Source organism: Phycodurus eques, chromosome 6 (genome assembly GCF_024500275.1).
Source record: "Phycodurus eques isolate BA_2022a chromosome 6, UOR_Pequ_1.1, whole genome shotgun sequence".
Lineage (NCBI taxonomy): Eukaryota > Metazoa > Chordata > Actinopteri > Syngnathiformes > Syngnathidae > Phycodurus > Phycodurus eques.
The window spans coordinates 15,708,323-15,728,217 of record NC_084530.1 but is presented as its reverse complement, the minus strand read 5'-3'; the positions used below and the strand labels follow the sequence as shown (position 1 = coordinate 15,728,217).

Below are 19,895 nucleotides of genomic sequence, written 5' to 3'. Positions count from 1 at the left end.
GCACGCATTGGAGGATACATCCAGACCAACTGCTGCACTGAACTGATTCAGCTTTTGAAGCTTGCGGGACCCGTGGTAAGAAGACAAGATGTAATGAATGACGAGGTTTCATTTGTCCTTAATTGCATGTGTATAGATGCCTTTATCAACAGGCTGGTGTGCAATATGTACAGTGTTAGTTAGCATTGAAAGAACATTTGGAATGGTAGAGAATGTTTTAAAATCGCAACAAGTGATGGCACTGAAAAAGCTTTGATTGATAAATAAAATACAAGTGGCAGCTTTTATTTAATTTAGTCTTCCATTTTTCAGTTTTAAATTCCTCAGCGCTGTTACGATGGGCGGCTGGTTAGCACATCTGCCTCACAGTTCTGGGGACCGAGGTTAAAGTCCCGGCCCTGCCTGTGTGGAGTTTGCATGTTCTCTCCCCGTGCCTGGGTGGGTTTTCTCCGGGCACTCCAGTTTCCTCCCACATCCCAAAAACATGCGTGGTAGGTTGATTGAGGACTCTACATTGCCCGTAGGTATGAATGTGAGTGTGAATGGTGGTTTGTTTATGTGTGCCCTGCGATTGGCTGGTGACCGGTGTATCCTGCCTCTCGCCCGGAGATAGCTGGGATAGGCTCCAGCACGCCCGCGACCCTTGTGAGGATAAGCGGTTCAGAAAATGGATGGATGGATATAATATGCTATTCCTCCCATTTGGACAAAACTCAATAATAAGTCCTTTGCTCCTTCATATTTGAGCTGCTGAGAATTAGAGTGGGGTAAGATAGCATAAATGCATCCATTTATGTGCAGTCAAGTGCAGAAATTAATAGAGAAAAGACATGTCTTTCAGATAAATACTGGTCTAAATCAAGATTCTGTTCCAATTACGAAATACAGGGACAGTCCTTTTTTGCACTTTTCCTCATTTATCAGTGCAACACTGCGCCAACTTCCATTTCCAAGATGGCTGTGTCCGTGATACCAGGCTTCACAAAAAAAAGAAAAAAAAAAAAAAAGGGAGGCTGACGGATGAGATGAGCTGCAAGCCACATCGGGGCAGCCAAAGAGTTGCACGTGTCTGAGCGTTGTGTTGGCCACCCTGATCTAAATGGTCTTATTTCATGGAATTCTGATAGACTCATAAGTGTTTCTACACATTATACTTTTGCAGTTGTCACTTGGAATTTCTGCTGCTGCTCGTGTCCGAGTTGGGAATGCTCTTGGTGCCGGAAACAGTGAGGAAGCTAAGCTGTCTGGCAAAGTTGCCATCATCTTTACATGTAAGAGAATGGGATCATTTGTAAAGAGGCTCACGCTGAAAATCACGGCAACATTTTGTCACATTTAGCTTCAGTGTTTAACAAAAAAAACACTGAATTTTTGAGTTATTTTTTTGGTCAACTTAAATAATTGAATTTTTTTCATTATTCATCTTGCTGATGCTATTGGGGTGAGAAAAATAATCATGTCTGACATTTTAGGTGAAAAAAATGATAAATGTTAACCATTTTAAATCAATAACACTACAATTATCATGACAGAATGTGGGTGGAGGTGTCATTCGAGGAGTTGCAAAAATGAAGTTCGGTGCTGTGTTTAACTTGATTGTACGCTACTGCATTGGCCTTCCCATTGGTTTGCCCTTCATGTTCACAACAACAATGGGCGTCGTAGGTAAGAAGCGACCATTATCATGGACTCATACTGTTATGTTCTGGAACCACAATGTGACACGAGATTCAGTATGCTTCTGTTGTTTCTTGAACAGGACTTTGGACTGGTCTTACCATCTCTGTTGGACTACAGGCTATTTTCTTCAGTGCATTTTTGTACAAACTTGATTGGAGAAAGGCTGCTGAAGAGGTATGTCACCAAGTTCCTTGAAAACACTTTTTTAACATATTCGAATGTTTCTGAGCAGGCTCAAACGAGAGCAGGGGTCCAGGTCACTTTTGAAAACATGGTGGAGATGCAAGACTGCGAGCCAGGCAAGTGGCTGACGAGTGGTCGGAATTGCAGAATAAATCATGATGGCAATATTATAGAATATTTATTTCAGCAATAATGAGGATATCATGATGTAGCAATTATGTATTAATCTTGACTTGAACATTTTGAACATCTTTATTGACGATATACAAAACAAATCAACCCAAACAGGCTATAGACAAAATGGGAAAACAAAAACAAATGAAACAAAATGTACAATGTACATGTTCAATAGGAGTAGGAAGAAGTTAAAAAACCTCATGTCCTACTATTGCTGGGTGATATGGCGATATATATCGTGGGGACGATAGAAAACGTTCTATCGTGCCATTTGTCTTCTATCGTTTTTATCGTCCTTCATCCAATTTTCAAGCAAAGATTTCCACAATGTCTGCTGTCGGGCTGTGGTGTTCAACCTAAGGCCTGGGGGCCATTTGCTGGTCATCCTCCATTTTTGTGTGGCCCACATTTACTCAATATGGGCCATAACTTTGCACTTGTCCTACAGCGTGGTGTCCAAACTACCTCCCGCTTACTTCATCATGCCAATACCCCAACCTGCCAGGACCTAAACCTCCGGCCTGGGGGCCATTTGCGGGCCATCCCCCATTTTTGTCCAGCCAGGATTTTCTCAAAATAATCTTTGACACCGTTTTGCACTTCTCTTATTACAACCCCAATTCCAATGAAGTTGGGATGTTGTGCTAAACATAAATAAAAACAGAATACAATGATTTGCAAATCATGTTCAACCTATATTTAATTGAATACAAAGACAACATATTTAATGTTCAAACTGATCAACTTGATTGTTTTTAGCAAATAATCATTAACTTAGAACTTTATGGCTGTAACTGGTTCCAAAAAAGCTGGGATAGGGTCATTTTTATCACTGTGTTACATCACCTTTTCTTTTAACAACATTCAATAAACATTTGGGAACTGAGGACACTAATTGTTGTAGCTTTGTAGGTGGAATTTCCCCTTCTTGCTTGATGTACAGCTTCAACTGTTCCAACAGTCTGGGGTCTCCGTTGTCGTATTTTGCAATTTGTGCTTGAAATTGCCTCACTGGAAATGTAGATGAAGACAATTGTATCTAAGAAAATGCAGTTTGCTGCGTATGCACAATGTTCATTTAAGAAAATAGGTTGATTACGTTAAAAAGGAAACCAATTGGTAATTCATTATTAAGAGAAATAACTTATTTTGTCTTGTGTATTCAGAATTGCTCTTTAGCCAACCGAAAATATATACTTTATCCAAATTCTTGATCATTCAATAGCATTCTTAGTCGGATACTCGGTTACTAAAATACTCTATAGCTTCAGCCCTAATTGCAGCACTACTGGATGGTGGATACATTTCTCATTTTTGACTGGTCTGTTTAATGTAAACCTGAAATAAAGTGAGTAAAAGTAAGCAGTCATACTACATTGTATAGTCTTTCATAGAATAGCTGAAAATGTACTATATTCTAGCGTTATTATGATATAGAATGGCCCATATTGTGAGAGATTTTCTCCATATCGCCCAGCACTGGGTCCTACTCCTAATTCCGAGTATAGATTTGACTTTGTGTAATAGTACTTAAAAGTATAGATTTTACTTGTACAATATTATTGTTATAGGAAGCTAATCGTATATAGTATTCTAATAATCTAGGTATGCTAAATTAACGGGTCCATGTAAAGTAATAATGACGTAATAAATTAGGGAGCTAATCATTTGCAGTATATTCTAATTATCCAATTATCCATTTGCAGTATATTCTAATTATCCAAAAAATAATAGGTCCATCCAATGTGTAACGGAAATTTTAACAATTGATACAGTATATATATACATACATAGCCCAGCTAGCATTTCTAAATGCTTCATCATCTTCATATTACATAGCCCAGCTAGCATTTCTAAATGCTTCATCATCTTCATATTTTCTATTTGTGTTTATTTATTATATGCACATACAGTATATACATATAATAGACACACAATATACATGTACATACACTTTTTTTTCTCCTTATACCAGATTCTTTACAGTATCACTCTTTTGTTTTAAACATTTTTTTAAACAAAGTTAGAGAGCTACATGTTTTCAGTTCACTATCGTAATCGCTGCAAAGGTTTACTCATCCAACGGAGACACATCTGTGTTTTATATTTGTTCTTGTCTTATACTTTTCAAAGGTCTCATATTTTGGCTATTTAGACCTCCACAGAGTTACTCTCTAACATGGACTTAGTATACAAGTGTGAATTTAATTTCAAAAAGCACCTTGGTTTCATCATACGACTGTACAGAAAAGGCCACCCTGACAGCTACTTCTGTTTGACCCACTTTTGTGTCTGCTTTGTCCATATCTGGCCTAGACCTTTTCCTCTGATTGATTGCCTCAGTGTAGAAGACTTACCTGTTAGAGCACACGTGTTTGTTATGTTGACAGCGTTGGCATGGGAGTGGAAAGGGAAGGCGGAGACCTTCGTTAGTGACGTAGATAAGATGGAGAAATTCGAATGACCTGCTTTCAGGCCTCTCAACAGAAAAACGTCTGTGACTGAGGAACGTGTGGGCGATTTTAATTCATATTTCACATGATTACTGAGGCATCATAGAGCCAATATTACATCTCAAAACACTCGAAAAAAATGGTTTGGTAAAATATGGCACCTTTACATACCCCTGTTCCTCTCATTCATTTTTACCATGGGCAAATAAACCAGGTCAGCTGTAAAGCTATACTTCATTTTCACCGTTTTTAACAATAGATATCAGTAAAGTGACATGCAGCAAGCAAGTACCTGAGCAGAAAATTGTCTTAATTGGTTGCTTACAGAACATGGAGGTGAATACAGAGATTTGGAGATCCCATTAAAAAGTTAAAATTTGCCATCAAGTGCACAACAATATATACTTGCATAGTGGGAAGCAACAGTTGATATCTGATGCTGATATCTTAAAGTATATGTCAAGTGCTAATCTGCCTCAAGTTTTTATGATTTCAATTCTAGACTCCAAACACTAATCAGGCTCCGCTTCCTGCCCTTACACCAAGACGTGAGAGCACTGCAGAGGACCACAGGTTCCTACAGATTCCGGAGCAGCAGGACACTGCAACCAACAAGGTCAAAGATGTTCCTACAGTAAAAGAGATGCTTTTACGTCATGGCTTGGTGTTACTCGCCTTGGTTGTCACCTTTGCGGCTGGAATCATTCTGACAAAGAAGTCAATGCTGAAGTGAGTCTTGGGTAGGGTTGTAACTGACAGTTATCAGGAGAACACTGGATCAGCCAATTATAGTAAAAGAGCAACGGTCCTTATTGTGTAGTTTCTTCTAATAATTGTTTGCTGAGTAAAACATTGTGCTCAGATGCACTATAGTATTATAAATTGATAAAAAAAAGTAGTTATACTTTGTACATAAAAGCTGTGTTCGTTTAGTAATGATTTAACAATCTTGTGTTCAATTGTCCATCCATCCATTTTGTGAGCCGCTTCTCCTCACTAGGGTCGCGGACGTGCTGGAGCCTATCCCAGCTGTCATCGGGCAGGAGGCGGGGTACAACACTGGGTCTTACCCGCCTCCTAGCAGAGTTACGCCAGGTGCAGCACTATATATACGCGGGTCACGAAAATAGAGGCCAATACCTCAAAACATTCTGCCATTACAAAGATGATGCTCACAATTGAACCAATGTTATTAATTGATAAAATGTTCGTCCTTGTAGTTTGCAGTGGTGTAAAACTGTGCTTCATCATAATTAAAGCTATGTTGAATATTTTGGTTATCTGAATTAGTTACATGAGACACTCAAAATGATTATATACAGCTCTCATTGCAAGCCACAACGACAATCATGAACATATTGTCATATTAAAACTTAACAGGACATCAAAACTCTAAACTGAAGATCACAATCATCATAAAGGCAGAATATTTGACACATCTCTAAATTGGATATTATTGTGCGAGTACCCATAATGCGACTGGTGCATACAGTATATAAGTCTTTATACCGAGAGGTTTATCTTATGTTGTACTCCTCTCAAGAACTTGTAGCTTACTGACCATTTTTGTTTTCACAAGGGCATCATTCTTAAAGGTTTTATTTTGGATCTCATTAGACTGTGTTAGTGAACCAAATGTGACCGATGAGTGTATGTCTACTGCTATTTTGTGGGAATTTTTATCTTCTATACAGTGCTTAATATAAATGAGTACACCCCAACAGATTTGCGAGAAAACATTGTGTTTCCTTTGAGAATAATTATTTTAATGGGGTACAATGCTACAATATACTCCATGATCAATGTTATTGTTAAGCCATTTGTCAATGTGAACTCAAAACATTTTATTTTTGAGGTAAAACATAATTTGATGTTCCATACCAATAAAAGTGTAGCAAGGCTAAGTTTAGATTAGTTTTGTTTACTGAGAAATGGATGAAAAGCTTACTTGGTGGGGGTATACTCATTTACTATATATTGAACATTGTAACTATACAAAACTGTGGCAAGGCCTCAGAACTAAATTATCGTCTACTGACAATTTGTTACTTTTCATCAGCTTGCTCATTGTTGCATGTCTCATTGAGGTGATGAATGTCCTTCATCAAACTGGCAAACTGCTCCTCCTGTGAGTACATGGACAAAACAATTTAAAATAAAGATTTGGAAAAAAATAATCAGCAGGTCATTCATCACTGTAACCTGAATTTCCGTTCCAATAATGTTGCAAATCGCAATGAAGAGATTTACACCATGTACAAAAACAATATATTTTTTAATTTGAATGCTAACATATTGTGTTTTCATATTTCATACACACACACATAAATTCTCTTTTCTGGCAACTTACCAGTATGTTCATCCGCTCAGCTGCTGCAATTGCGACATTCAGCTTGCGCTCATCATCCTCCCTCTCCTCCTCAATCACACCCAACCTTTCAAAGGCACAAACAGTCGAGACATATGAACTGGTTACTTAAAGTGTGATATTAAAGCCATTTTGACAATAATATGCAAATGCAATTCCAACAAGGCCAGCCATCAAAGTGTTGAGTGTAGTGTAATGATGACTAAATACAAGCACATATACTGTTGTCTGTCTGTTTTTCTACCTGAAGGTGGCGCTAGCAAGCTGCTGCTCTCTTGTAGCCAGCAGATGCCGGAGCTCATTCATTTCAGCCTGCAGTATTGCATTCTGGTCCTGACTTTGGTTAATGAAGTCCTCCAGGCGCTTTGCCATTTCCAGCTCACGCTCAGTCACCTGGTCTAGTCCAAGGCGAAGCTCGGACAGTTCCTGGGCATGCTGGTGTATGGAATGCAAAAACATTTTCTGAGATGTGAATCCATAAAGGGTTGCCATCGTCGGGAAAGTTTTATGAACCAGGTATGACATGCCCTATCGAGTAAGCTGAGCTCCTCCTGTTCAGAAGTCATCTCTCTGGGCTCTCTGCTTTGCGTGTCTTTAATCCAGGGAACTGGTGCACATGGTTTAATTGCTTCACTCTGATCAAGAGAAGAAAATGTCCTATTACTTGATAAAAAGTCACATTATCAGTCTCTTGCTCAAAATCAGCTGCATTACAGCTCAGAATATTCAATATGGAGAATGGGTAAATGGAAGTCATACTATCCAGTGGAGACTCCGCATTAAGTACTCATATGTATTTTATAATAAATAATAGAGCAATGATTTAATGAATGTGTGTCAATAAACTTATCTATTTTAGGAGTAATATAGCTACAGTGAGTGACTGACTGACTCATCCTGCTCCTGCTGGTTCACTATCAAAGGGGCATGGCACCCTCAGCCCATGGTTTGCCATTCAAACCACTTATGATGGAGTCCTACTAAATCTGCCTTGCAAACATTTAACGTGAATAGGGAAAAAGAAGAATCCGAGCAATTCCGTTACACTGAACAGAAACTTAAATTTTAAAAAGCACATCAGCCGTTGAAAGAAAGTACTGTAATTTTCCACCTACAGTATGCACCTAAGTGGTTGGTGCCCAACATTTTTCACATAGACACACCACTGTTACGTAAACATCAGCATGTAAAATTTAAAAGTAGGCTAGATTACCTTACTTTGACAAATTTTGTTTTTTTCACACTCACAGTTTTTGGTGACGAGATCAGGGGCTGGTTTGTTTCCAAATCTTGTTCATGGTTAGCTGTAGGCAGAGCTTCAGAACTTGTTTGCCTCTTCAGTCTTTTTTCAGGACGTCTATGTGGAGCACTTTGAGTTCTGGTGACTGGGTTCCTTCTCCTAGCTTTGACATCTCTGCAAAAGGAACAAACTTACATGTCATTCTTAAATTTTTAAGATTTCGAAGTGAAAGAATGGAATTTGACAAATCCACCCATGTGATGTCTGCACACAATATAGGTTGTTGACTGGCAAAAGAATGTATATTGACAGTTAACTGTTGGTGAGATACCTTTTTGAACTATTCAAGATACTAAATACCACTACTCATTAGGGAGATGAACATAATTCAAACTGTTAACAACATACACTGGAGTCAAACTGGTAACTATGTTTCACAGTATATAACTAATTAATTGATCAACTAATATAATAGCCAGCGTGTGGACCGGGGATTCGGGCTGGCGTGACCGTTTTAGTGTGCCTCGTTGTCATGGCGTGAGTATGTGCATGTTGCGCGGAGAGTGGCAGAAGAGTGAGGAGGTAAAACAATTACAAAAAAGTCAAGGCTTTTCAGCCAGTGTATGGGCCGGGGCTTCGGGCTGGCATTGCAGCTTTAGAGTGCCTTGTTGTCAGCAGCGAGTGCGTGCACGTCACGCACAGAAGGCGGAACAGCAAGGCAAAAAAATAATAATGTTATCTGTGGTGTCTTTAGATGTCAAAAGGGTATTGTGGCTTCCGGTGTTCTTTTGTCCTTGGTAAATGGTTGAAATGGCTCTCTGAGTACTTAGTCAAGGGGATCATATCCTCCACGATAAACGAGGGTTCACTGTTTACACCAATTACTGGCATACTTCTTTGTATTTGCCCAAGAAATGAAAGATTCTTTCGCATCCCTTAAATTAACTCACAAAGAATATTCATTAAAAAATATCTCCAAATTGTGTGCTTATTGTTCTTGTCTTAAAAGATGAAACTATTATATGAAAAAAAGAGGGGGGAAAAAACATAGCATTGCAAGGATATGCATCGTTTTCATTGAACAGTTGGGATACTGCTTGGCCTTTAGACACCCTGCATGTTCTGAAGGATCATATACCCACATACCCATCTCTTAGGTTCCTGGATTCCTGAGGAAGCTGCTGGAGGGACGATTGATGAGGGCTGAATTTGCCCAAGTCTTTTGGAGGAACATACTTTGGCTTAGCTTGTTTCCTTGGGCTGTGAGAAAGAGTATGCCTTTACAAAAGTAGGACACCAACAACATCGATATAGATCTGGGCATTTTATACATCTATATCTTACAACATACTTGTTAATTGTGATCTGACGTATCTCAGGGCCCAGTGACTCTGTTATCTGGTTCAGAATCATAGGCAGAGGGTGCAATTTCTCAATTGTTTCCTAAACAATGTAAATGCTCCATGTCAGCATGTATGGAAATGAAATTCATGCAGCTGCACAAACACACACAGATCAAAAACCAGAAGAAAGCAGCCAGATAAAAGAGCATAATAATAGCACTGTTTTGTCAGCAATTTAAGGGCTTGCTTGTCACCACAATCACAACTAAAATACAATAGATTTTAGTCCAACTCAACGAGATAAATCCCTCTTTGTACATTTTATCAAAAATAAATGTTGGACTTAAATGCTGCCATCATTTTGGTATCTGTATTTATTTGTATTTGTATTTTTATGTATGTATGTATTTATTTATTTAAATGACCTATGCGATCAATATAAAGCGTGCAACCTACTGTTAAAATGCCACGTTTTTGTAATGACCAAGATAAACGTGAGACATTGCGGCAAACTGGATGTCTCTCCAAAATTTAGAAAGGATGAGAAGAAAACTGTTCAGGGAGGCAGAAAAACTGAAGTGTGTGTGTGTGTTTAAATAATTTTGTTTTATGTTCTCTATTTACCCTTTCATTATGATTTTATATTACTGGTGATTATATTTATGTATTTAAAAGACCCCCTTGGAAAGTGTTTTCTTGAAATCCATCCATCCATCCATTTTCTTTACCGCTTATCCTCACTAGGGTCGCGGGCTGCTGGAGCCTATCCCTTTTCAGAATCACAATCAGCTTTATTGGCCAAGTATGTTCTTAGACACACAAGGAATTCAAACAATATATTTGCATATTCAGAATTAATAATTTTGCACATACTAAACCACACTTTGTTTAACTGCACTGTGGTCTTTTGTACATCGAAGTACACTATTGTCTTTCTCATCTCAACAATTTATTCCTTTTGTTTTTCTATATTATGGCCTTTTTTAAATTATATTTTGGGCTGTGTGTGAGAAACTCGTGAAGAATTCTATTTTTTAGTGTTTCTGCTGACAATAAAATCTTAAATCTAAGGGGTAGGGTGATAAGATCAATGCTGTTCTTATGAAGAAAAACATCCAGCCCCACAAAATATTGGAAAACAAACAAAAATGTGTCGGGAAAATGTTTGGATGGAGGTTGAACTTTTGGCCATAATTCCAAAAAGTAAGTTTGAAGCAAAAACAGCATTGCAAATCACCCAAAAACACATTACTGACAGCGCAACATGGTGGTGGTGGTATAATGCTTTGAGGCTGTTTTTCTCTAGCTGGAAATGGGGCTTTAGTCAAGTTTGAGAGAATTAGGAAGAGTTCTAAATAACAATCAATTTTGGCACCAAACCTTCAGACTTAAGCTTTTATGCATGCGTTCGTTCAGCATGATCACAACATAGTCGCATTATCACCAAATCAACTTTTGCTTTCTGTTGTCCTTTTGACATCAAGGAAAACATACAGTACAAACCCAAACACCACAATATATGCACAAATGATATTCTATTGTAAAATTGACGAGCTCAGGTTTTCCTGAGTCGTACCTGGTCCCTCAGATGAATGATGTCCACCAGCAGGCCATGCAGCACGGCCAGTCGCAGAGGTAGATCCACATAGCCATCAAAAGAGCTCATTGGGACCTCAGTGTATGGATTGGATACCGTTTTGAGAAACCCCCTCATTCCGTCCCAATGCTGCTGTAAGAATTCATTCATAAACAGCATGTACTCCTCCTTCTCTCCAAACCTGCAGTAGAATGAACCAAACGGGAACTGTAATTTTCTTAAATATATTCATGAAGGTATTCTGGGGAGGGACTTTGAAAAGTTATGCGTATTTAGACTGTCAGTGCAAATAAAGCTACTCACAGAGTGAAGTTTGCCAAGTTTTGGATGACTTTGGCAGTTAAGGTGAGTGTGCGCAGGGTGTTTGGCTCTGGGTATGGTTGCGTCAAACCAAAAAGAGACGGACTGAGGACAGCGGGACACAAGAAGCGAAGGAAGAGGGAAGCAGAGATGAGACGTTGACCAATCTCTGGTCTTCCTTGGTCTTCACACAGCTCCGCCCAGCTTGAGAAAATCTTGTTCAGCTCTTCGGGAAAGTGTCTGAAGACGTTAAAACATTTCCATAAGTTGAATACTTTTACCAAGATCCAAAAGTGCTTTTCTCCCCTGTGATTTTTATGATCTTACTTGTGGGGGTCAATAATTTTCCGCACCACCTGGTCACACATTTCCCTCAAGTGCCTCTGGTTGTTTGGTAGTTCAGAGGCATGACATTTGCGGGGGTCAACTTCACAGTTGTTCCCCATTCCATAGAGACATATGATAAAGTCCCCTGAAATGAATGAGAAAGACAGCTCAGTGAAAGTATTTCTAAGGGGAGCCACTTTAATCTAAGACATTTACCTAGTGTGTCGATGAGATATTTTTGTCCAACCAGCTTCATATATTCATCTATGGCTTTAGTGGCAAGTGTGTTCTCTCTGAAGATAAGCGCCTCCTTGTCTCCGAGACGCTCAATCTCGGCGACGCCCAAATCAACAAGAAACTCCTGAAACATTATATATTATGATATCAATATATTATGTGAATTAAAAAATAATAATCCCAAAACAAGGGAGGTCAACCAGCGGCCCCTCACTGATTGTGTTGGACGTTTCACTGTTTACATACTTTTCACATTTTTACCTTTGCTTTGCCGATACTCTGCAGCACATGTACAAGAGCCCCGGCGAGCTCCTCCTTTTCTTTCACATTCAAGAGTGGCTCCAAGCTTGTGCACATTTCCACATAATTCACAGTTACATACTCAGCAAACTCCTTGTATTTTTCCATAGGTAGAACCTGTAGGTTCTGGAAACGGGCCTTGATGCGGAGAGAAGCCTGTGGCCCCAGATGCTCTTTGGTGCACCCTATGCCTGACAGCTTGGAAGGAATGATGGGATACCACTTCTCCTGATAGGTCCTCCCTCGGATATCAGCCAAGTTTATATTCACACTACCCAGTGGATGCAGACTGACCTCATCTCGGGAATGACGCTTTTTCTTGGGGTCTTCTTCACGGAAGAGGTGCAAGGTGATTTGGGAGATGCAGGGAAGATTGTCAAGTTCAAAGAACTCTCCCCAGAATAACTGACATCCCCCAGGAACACCTCCGCTGCCGCCCAGGTATCGTGAAGAGCCATTAGCGCTTTCCCCGGGCAGGGTGGAGCCACTGGACACCTTTCCAACAGGGCGAGTGGTGGTACGGGCAAACAGAGTCCCATCCAAGTGTACCTCACAGTAATAACGTTGTTTGGGTGGCAGATCCTTTGCTTCCTTTACCCACAGATTTAGAGAGTTCTCTGTGCGCTCAATGTTATCCTGCGAATAATTACATAGAGTAAGGGACACGTGTCTTAGCATTTTCTTTTCATCTTATCAGTACATTACATTGAATTATTTTGGACCAAATAGATCACCTTATTAGGCTGGGCAGCCCTTCTCAGGTCTTCAATCCAACGATCACGCTCTGCAGCTGAGGAGCAGCCAAAGCAGTGTGTGTTCTCAGAGTTTATGACCTATATAGTAAGAGCAACAACAAAAACATTAAATATTGAGGAAAAGTAACAGAAATGCATTTTTATTTTAACTCCAGGACACATTTTTTTTTATCCCATTTTAGCTTAGCCAGTGTGTGGTTTACATTTTTTTTTAAAAATGTGTGACATGGCTCTGACAGTAAATACACAGCCTACCTACCTCGAACCAATGTGCCCTCAATGATTTTAACCTGTTGGTTTAAGATAAAACTACATATTGTAACTTTAAGAAAAAGAGGGTACCTTGATGATTACATTTATTTTAGAAAACACAACATTTTAGACTCAAAATGAAGAATGCATGGGTTGAAGTGTACTATACCTCAAAACAGTACTTCTCCCCTAAAATGGAGCTGTGCACTGGCCTGATCACGGTACTGGCATCTGCATTTAGATCCAGACTTCCAACTGGACTCACAGGAATGGATACAGACTCCTTAGATCCATAGTGCCTTAAATAAATAGAGTGGAAGTTCTGTCACAATGGAGATAATAAGGTTTCAAAGACCAGGACTCAGTCATTAATTGGGGGGAATGAAATGCAGGATAGATGCTCTTATTGCTGTCGCGTAATTTGATAGTGCTCATTATTTTGAAAAGTAGAGTTTTTGTCGCAGCTAAGCTACACTTAGGTCTCAAGGGCACGTGGACTCCAAATGCAGGAAAACGCAGAACAGCAAAAGTGCGGGCAGGAAATCATCAAATATTTATTGCAAAAAAAAGAAAAAAACTTAAGAGGACTGGGTAGGTTCCAGGAATAAACGCAAATCCAAAGGCGCAGGGAAATTTGAAATAGACACACAACTAAACAACGACACAAACAATAGGCAAGAACAACATCATTGGTTGTAGTAGATTTCATTTCATTAGTCGTTTGTTAAAACTCAACCATTACCTGTGTTAGCCATGTAACTTGAGCGAGGTATTACAATGGTTCGAACTTCGGCTCTGGCCTTCCTGTGTGTAGTTTGTATGTCCTCCCTGTGCTTGGGTGTGTTTTCTACGGTTTTTCAGTTTCCTTCCATTCCCCCAATACATGCATGGTATCTTAATTTAAGACTCTAGAGTGCACATATACTGTAACTGTGACTGTATTCCATTACAGTTACAGAAAAAAACATGTAATCAGAGATACATTTATTAAAAAATTGGACAGAAAAAAAAAAAAAAATATATATATATATTATTGACATTGAATTTCTTTTGTCATATTTTCTATTGGAGTCATTCAAAAGTAATTGAATGTAATCATGTTACATTACTTCAATATTGTGGTACTTGGATTACGTTACTGACCAGATTTTTTTAAAACAGGTAACAAACTAGTAACTAGTAACCCTTCCAACCGTGGATATAGATATGTAATAACCACATGTGGGACTTGTGGATGTGGATGGCGCCATCCAGAATGTGTCCTAAATTTAGCCTTTAGTTTACCTGCCACCTTTGTTTAGTCCGATGTGGTTCAGTTGAGTGTTGCTAGTTCTCTTGGCCTTGTTCTCAAGACGTCGCTTAATCAGTGCCTTCAGGGTTAAACGTAAGAACATTTCAAATGTTAATGAATCATTACATCTGACGTGTGCCACACTCACTCGCACGCCGCCATCTTCTTTCTTGGGTCGAGGGCCCACGTGGTCAGGACTACATTCTAAAAGGAACACATCCAAGAGAAAAACAATGTTAGTAATTGACTTGATTTTGTTTAATTAGTTATCTAATTGCTCAAAAACAAGTGCTTGTTTGAAGGCACCCTCAAATATCTATGGGCACTCCTAAATTAGCACACATTTCCACTGGAGGAAGGTTGACATTTCAAACTTTGGCCAATACAGAATGCAGTTTTAAGTGGAGGTGGTGAAAGTACTCACACTCTGTACTTAAGTAGAAGTACAGATACTTGTAAAAATACAAATAAAAAGACTCCAATATAAGTAGAAATACTGACTCAACACATTTACATAAGACAAAGTAAAAAAGTACACACCGTGACGTGTACAAATGTTTACCATCAGTTGTATACACTACCCATTCTGATAACTTGTTGTAATGACAAAAAGACATATTTGCATACAAAATAGTTCCCTCTTGTATTCATTTTCATAGTGCTTGTACTAAGACGAAAGTGCCACCAAAACAAGATGTTTAGATAGCTTTGTTAATGTTGTGAACTGACAAAAAAAAACTGCTGAAAAATAAACAATTTTAAGGCCATGGATGCTTCTCAGACGCTGCTGCATCATCATTTTGTATGCCTTATATAAGTCCCCATATATCTTGATCAATAAATCCATCATTCAAAATCTCAACTACTGTTTACTTTTACCTCTCTATTCACATCTTTTTTTTCATGTGGTGTCGTTATCCATGTATTTAAGTTGAAAAACATTTTGACAAAGTAAGGCATGTAAAGTATACATACCTCTTTTTAAACGTCAGGAGTAAAAGTAAAAAGTCATCAGTAAAAGAAAATATTTAAGTAAGGTACAGATAGCTGAAAAAAAAATCTATGTAAGTAAATGAAATAAGTTGTGCTTTGTTACTTCCCAGTATTGGTTTTAAGCAGGTTTTCTCAGCCATTGAAGTAAAGTTTACTTACACTGCACTTATTTTGTCACTTACCCAACGCCCCACCACATACAATCCAGCGTCTGAACCCCATCATTTAGTACCAATGGTCTTCTTTCATCAATATGTCCCCATGTGACGTTCCCTCGAGCCTCTCTTTGGGCGTCCAATGTTAATACAAACAGCCAGCACATCAACCAACACAAATAAATGCTAACTCCATGCAGCCTCTGATTGCCTTGAATGAAAAGTGGACTATGCCTTCTGCTTTCACTGGGCCACAAGAACAACCGGTGATGCTATCATACACACACACACAAAGAGGAAGCAATTTGACTTTCACACTCATATAAACATTCTGCTACTTCCTCTGTGGATGTCTGCGGCAGTCTGCTTGAGCTGATGTCAGTATGGTAGCTCTTCTCTTTTTTAGGCAAGTGAGTTTGAAATGCTCTCTCTTTTATTAAATACAATAATTTGATTATTGACCTGTGTCGATGTCCACAAGATTCTGCATGCTGAGGTTAGACAGGCAGCTGTTAACACGGTTTCGGGTCCACAATGTTGGCTGGAGACACATAGACAAGCGAAACCCTGAAGGATTGTTTTGGTAATTGTTATTCAAATTGAAAACAACATTGTGTGGATGTTACTTCTTCCTCGGGGCAGATGAGAATCTGTCCATCTTGAAGAACACAGTTGCTAATGTTCCATAAGGGAAGCGCCTGGGGTTGCGACCACTGGTGTTTCTGGAGTTCTGTGGACACAGCTTCTTGCGCACCTTCCCGCAAACACAGTCAGCAGAAAAGCAAGCACACAGTTAACCAAAGTGCTTTGATACAACTCAAAACCTGTCCGTAATTCTTATCAGAAAGCATCGCTTACAGAACATCCAACCTTTCAAAGCCAGCAAAAACTGGACCATAAGTACATGCATATGTTAGCCTCTGTGTGTTTCGTATTTTTGCTTTGTACCTATCTCCTCATCACACTTGGCCACTCCCATTTGAAAAGTGGAAAGTGATGCTATCTGTCTTTACAAGACACACACACACACACACAACACATAGCTACACACATCCTGTGTTTTCCTCAGTGTCCATTTCCACCCACATGTGTATGAGGTTTGAAGCACCGGAATATATTATATAGTCAAATAAAATCTATCGATAATCTATATAAGTTTGTCTCAATCCGTTTTCTTTGCATGACAGAAAATGTATACTTATAATTTTCCTCTTGGCAGACATTTCGCCACATTCTTTTCCTTACAGTCATTGCACAGCTTACAGTCTCTTGCCGCTTTTCTGTATCATTTGACCAAAGCTCCAAATTTTGGCAGGGGAATGGATCATTTTGGTCTTCACCATTGATTTTTACATTGTGTTTGTGTTTTTACAATTGTATAATTTCAGTCATACATGTGGCCATTGCCTTAATTTTCTGATGTTTTTCATGAATTGATTGTCTCCTTGCATCAAATAATTAAATAGGCAAATATTTGTTTTTGTTTTTTACATCCCTCATGTGTTGAAATGATCTATTACGGTATTAATTGAATCAAACATCACATTTACTGTATCATTGCTAAAACTAATGAACACACTCAGACATCTCACCTGGTAACAATGCAGGGGTGCTGTTCCGACTGTACAGTCTGGGCCTTTTGAGCTTCTGCGACACAGACCTCCAATACTTTTTGAAGCGAGCCTCCCCTCCTCCTTTCTCAGGTTCCACAGTGGCTCCTGCAGCAGAAGATGATGACGGTTCTTCTTGTGGCGTACCGGCAGAGCTGGAGGAGTGGGTAAGGGTGGCAAAAAGCGACGGAGGAGGCAAAGACAGGGCCCTTCTGAAAGGATTCTTTCCCGTTGAGTTCATTTTGGTTGTTTTGTCGTCCTCGCTCAGGGTCTTACGCCACAATTGCATCTTGCTCCATTTGGTGCCCCTTTGAATCCTTTCAGTTGTAGATGCTGCAGAGGCAGCTCCAACTGCAGTCACAGTATGAAGTGATTCCTCTGAGCCAGTTTGCCATTTGTATGTGTCGAGAGGGTCACCAGACTTGGCTGTTTGTCCCTGGAGATGTTCTGCAGGAGGATTCTTCTTCTTCTTCTCTGGTGATCCTTGTTCTTTTGGAGGTGGATGAGCTACAGGCTCCACTTCTTTTTCCTCAGTGCCCATTTTAACTATCAGGCTGTTATTGATATTAGTTCTTGTCCAGGCTGTGTGAAATAAAATCAATATCAAAAATTGTGCAATGTACTGAATGTAATGAATTGGGCGGCAACCTATTTTCCCATCTGACTTACCTTCAGGTTGGATGTATTCATGTACAAAGAGTGAGATGAATACCCGCTGGTTCTCTCTGCATCTTTCATCATTTCCTGTTTCCAGTTGACACAACATGAAACCCTCCTGAAGGCCCGTCTGTGGTTGCTTTGGTGCTGCACCCAACTACTTACTTCCTCACTCTTTTTGGCAAATATTTTTGCTTAATACAACTCATCCTTTTCATTTCCTATTCTATTTTTTTCCTCTTTAGATGGCGTTTGAGACTTGCATAGTGTTTTTTTTTCTTTCTATTTAGTGATTTATTTGAAAGAAGCTGAAATGTTCAAACATTAAATTCTGTCATGTGTAGCCTTACCTCAAACAAAGCCTGTTAGCCTGTCTGGTTTTGAATCATTCTGTCTCTCAGTAATTTCTTGGAGCATAATTGAATACATAAACTACATACATACATACATTAACTGTGGCTTACCATCCTTCATGTTTTCTTCATGAGGTAAAGTGTTAATATTTTCAGATAAAATAATACATGAAGAACTCATACCACATAGGCTACCTTATCCGGATCTTTTGATTAATGCTTAATAACACTGCACATGAGCAATATGGAAACGAGGGCGACAGTAGCAACTGATCCATTTATGTATATTGACTGTTGAGATAAGTTTCCTGTGAAGCGAGGCGGCACTTCCTGCACATTGGTTTGACAGACACTGAAAACCACTTCCTGTGTTCACACTATTCTATGCACTGCTACATTTCATCCATCCATCCATCCATTTTCCATACTGCTTACCTCACTAGGGTCGCAGGCGTGCTGGAGGTACAACCGGAACTGGTCGCCAGTCAGTCGCAGGGCACATAGAAAAAAACAACCATTCGCACTCACATTCACACTTATGGGCAATTTAGAGTCTGCAATTAACCTACCACGCATGTTTTTTGGGATGTGGGCGGAAACCGGCGTTCCCGGGGAAAACCTACGCGGGCACGGGGAGAACGTCCAAACTCCACACAGGCGAGGCCTCAGAACTGTGAGGCAGATGTGCTAACCAGACATCCACTGTGCTGTGGTACTTTTCTTAAAGATATCAATTCGATATTGAAATACCATGTTATCAATATTTCTTGATTATTTTGCTTAATAACAGTATTATATACAGTATATACATGTTATACATTCATTTTAATTATAATGATTGCGTCATATAAAACGTGTATTAAATAATACTCTGTATAAAATAAATAATTCAACAGAAAATATCTTAGCTATCATTCAAGATTATTAACTTTTGAGAAAATGGCGGCTGTTCCTATCACATACTGTAAATGAAGGGAACAGGGTCCATGATCTACTGTAATCAGCCACCAGAGGGCTTCAAAGCTTCTGAAGCAATATTTCGATTCAAGCCACCTTCACGGCCACAATAATGCGAACTTTCACAATAGTCACAGTAGTAACGTTTTACCTGGTTTCTTAAACTAAGTCATAATTACTTGCGTATTACTAACACGTGACAAGACAGGCTATAAATGTTTATTTGATGAAGTTTCCATTTAGATTATTTTTTGGAGAGGAGTGGCAATTAAATGTTCTGTACAGTAAGGTGCGTTCTTTAAATAGAAAATGTCCGTGTTCTGCACTTAATCAAAAACCACAGAACAATTACACTTTTTTTTTAATTTACTCTATTTTCCTTTTTCTATCTTTGACTTTTCATCTTGGAAATACACATGCAACTTTTCAGATATGGAAATAGTACAAACATTTACCTTGGAGGAAAACAGTTAGCCTCTGACGTACATTAGCACGAGGTGTGGCAGAAAAATTACAGGACTGGTGTTACAAAACTGTTTCAAACCCAAACAACAAACTATGAGTTTTCCCCGACGACAGAATCGCCCTAGAGTATGTAACCGTGACCTCGTTGAACGTTTTCCCCACACTCTTTTCTATACTCTGTGTCAGGTCGTCAAGCAATGAA

The 19,895-nt window shown here is 39.2% G+C and overlaps 2 protein-coding genes across 2 annotated transcripts; one reads left to right on the top strand and one right to left on the bottom strand.

Moving 5' to 3' along the window:
• The first annotated feature begins 444 nt into the window (after window positions 1–444).
• LOC133404278 (multidrug and toxin extrusion protein 1-like) lies at window positions 445–5,815 on the top strand. Its single transcript, XM_061680024.1, has 5 exons — window positions 445–491; window positions 1,163–1,271; window positions 1,533–1,665; window positions 1,760–1,854; window positions 4,996–5,815. Exons 2-5 carry the CDS (start codon window positions 1,206–1,208, stop codon window positions 5,224–5,226), a joined length of 525 nt encoding a protein of 174 aa, XP_061536008.1. The 5' UTR covers window positions 445–491; window positions 1,163–1,205; the 3' UTR covers window positions 5,227–5,815.
• On the bottom strand, window positions 3,058–17,999 carry rasal3 (RAS protein activator like 3). The gene is made up of 20 exons (XM_061679997.1): window positions 17,931–17,999; window positions 17,244–17,843; window positions 16,278–16,405; window positions 16,114–16,192; window positions 14,652–14,707; window positions 14,497–14,582; window positions 13,382–13,511; window positions 12,940–13,038; window positions 12,167–12,841; window positions 11,885–12,029; window positions 11,669–11,813; window positions 11,345–11,581; window positions 11,021–11,222; window positions 9,453–9,544; window positions 9,248–9,361; window positions 8,110–8,275; window positions 7,389–7,496; window positions 7,106–7,296; window positions 6,844–6,928; window positions 3,058–6,619 (listed from the first exon to the last, which is right to left on the bottom strand). The coding sequence occupies exons 2-20, from the start codon at window positions 17,800–17,802 to the stop codon at window positions 6,539–6,541; spliced, it is 3,378 nt and encodes a 1,125-aa protein (XP_061535981.1). The 5' UTR covers window positions 17,803–17,843; window positions 17,931–17,999; the 3' UTR covers window positions 3,058–6,538.
• Between the last annotated feature and the right edge of the window lie 1,896 nt (window positions 18,000–19,895).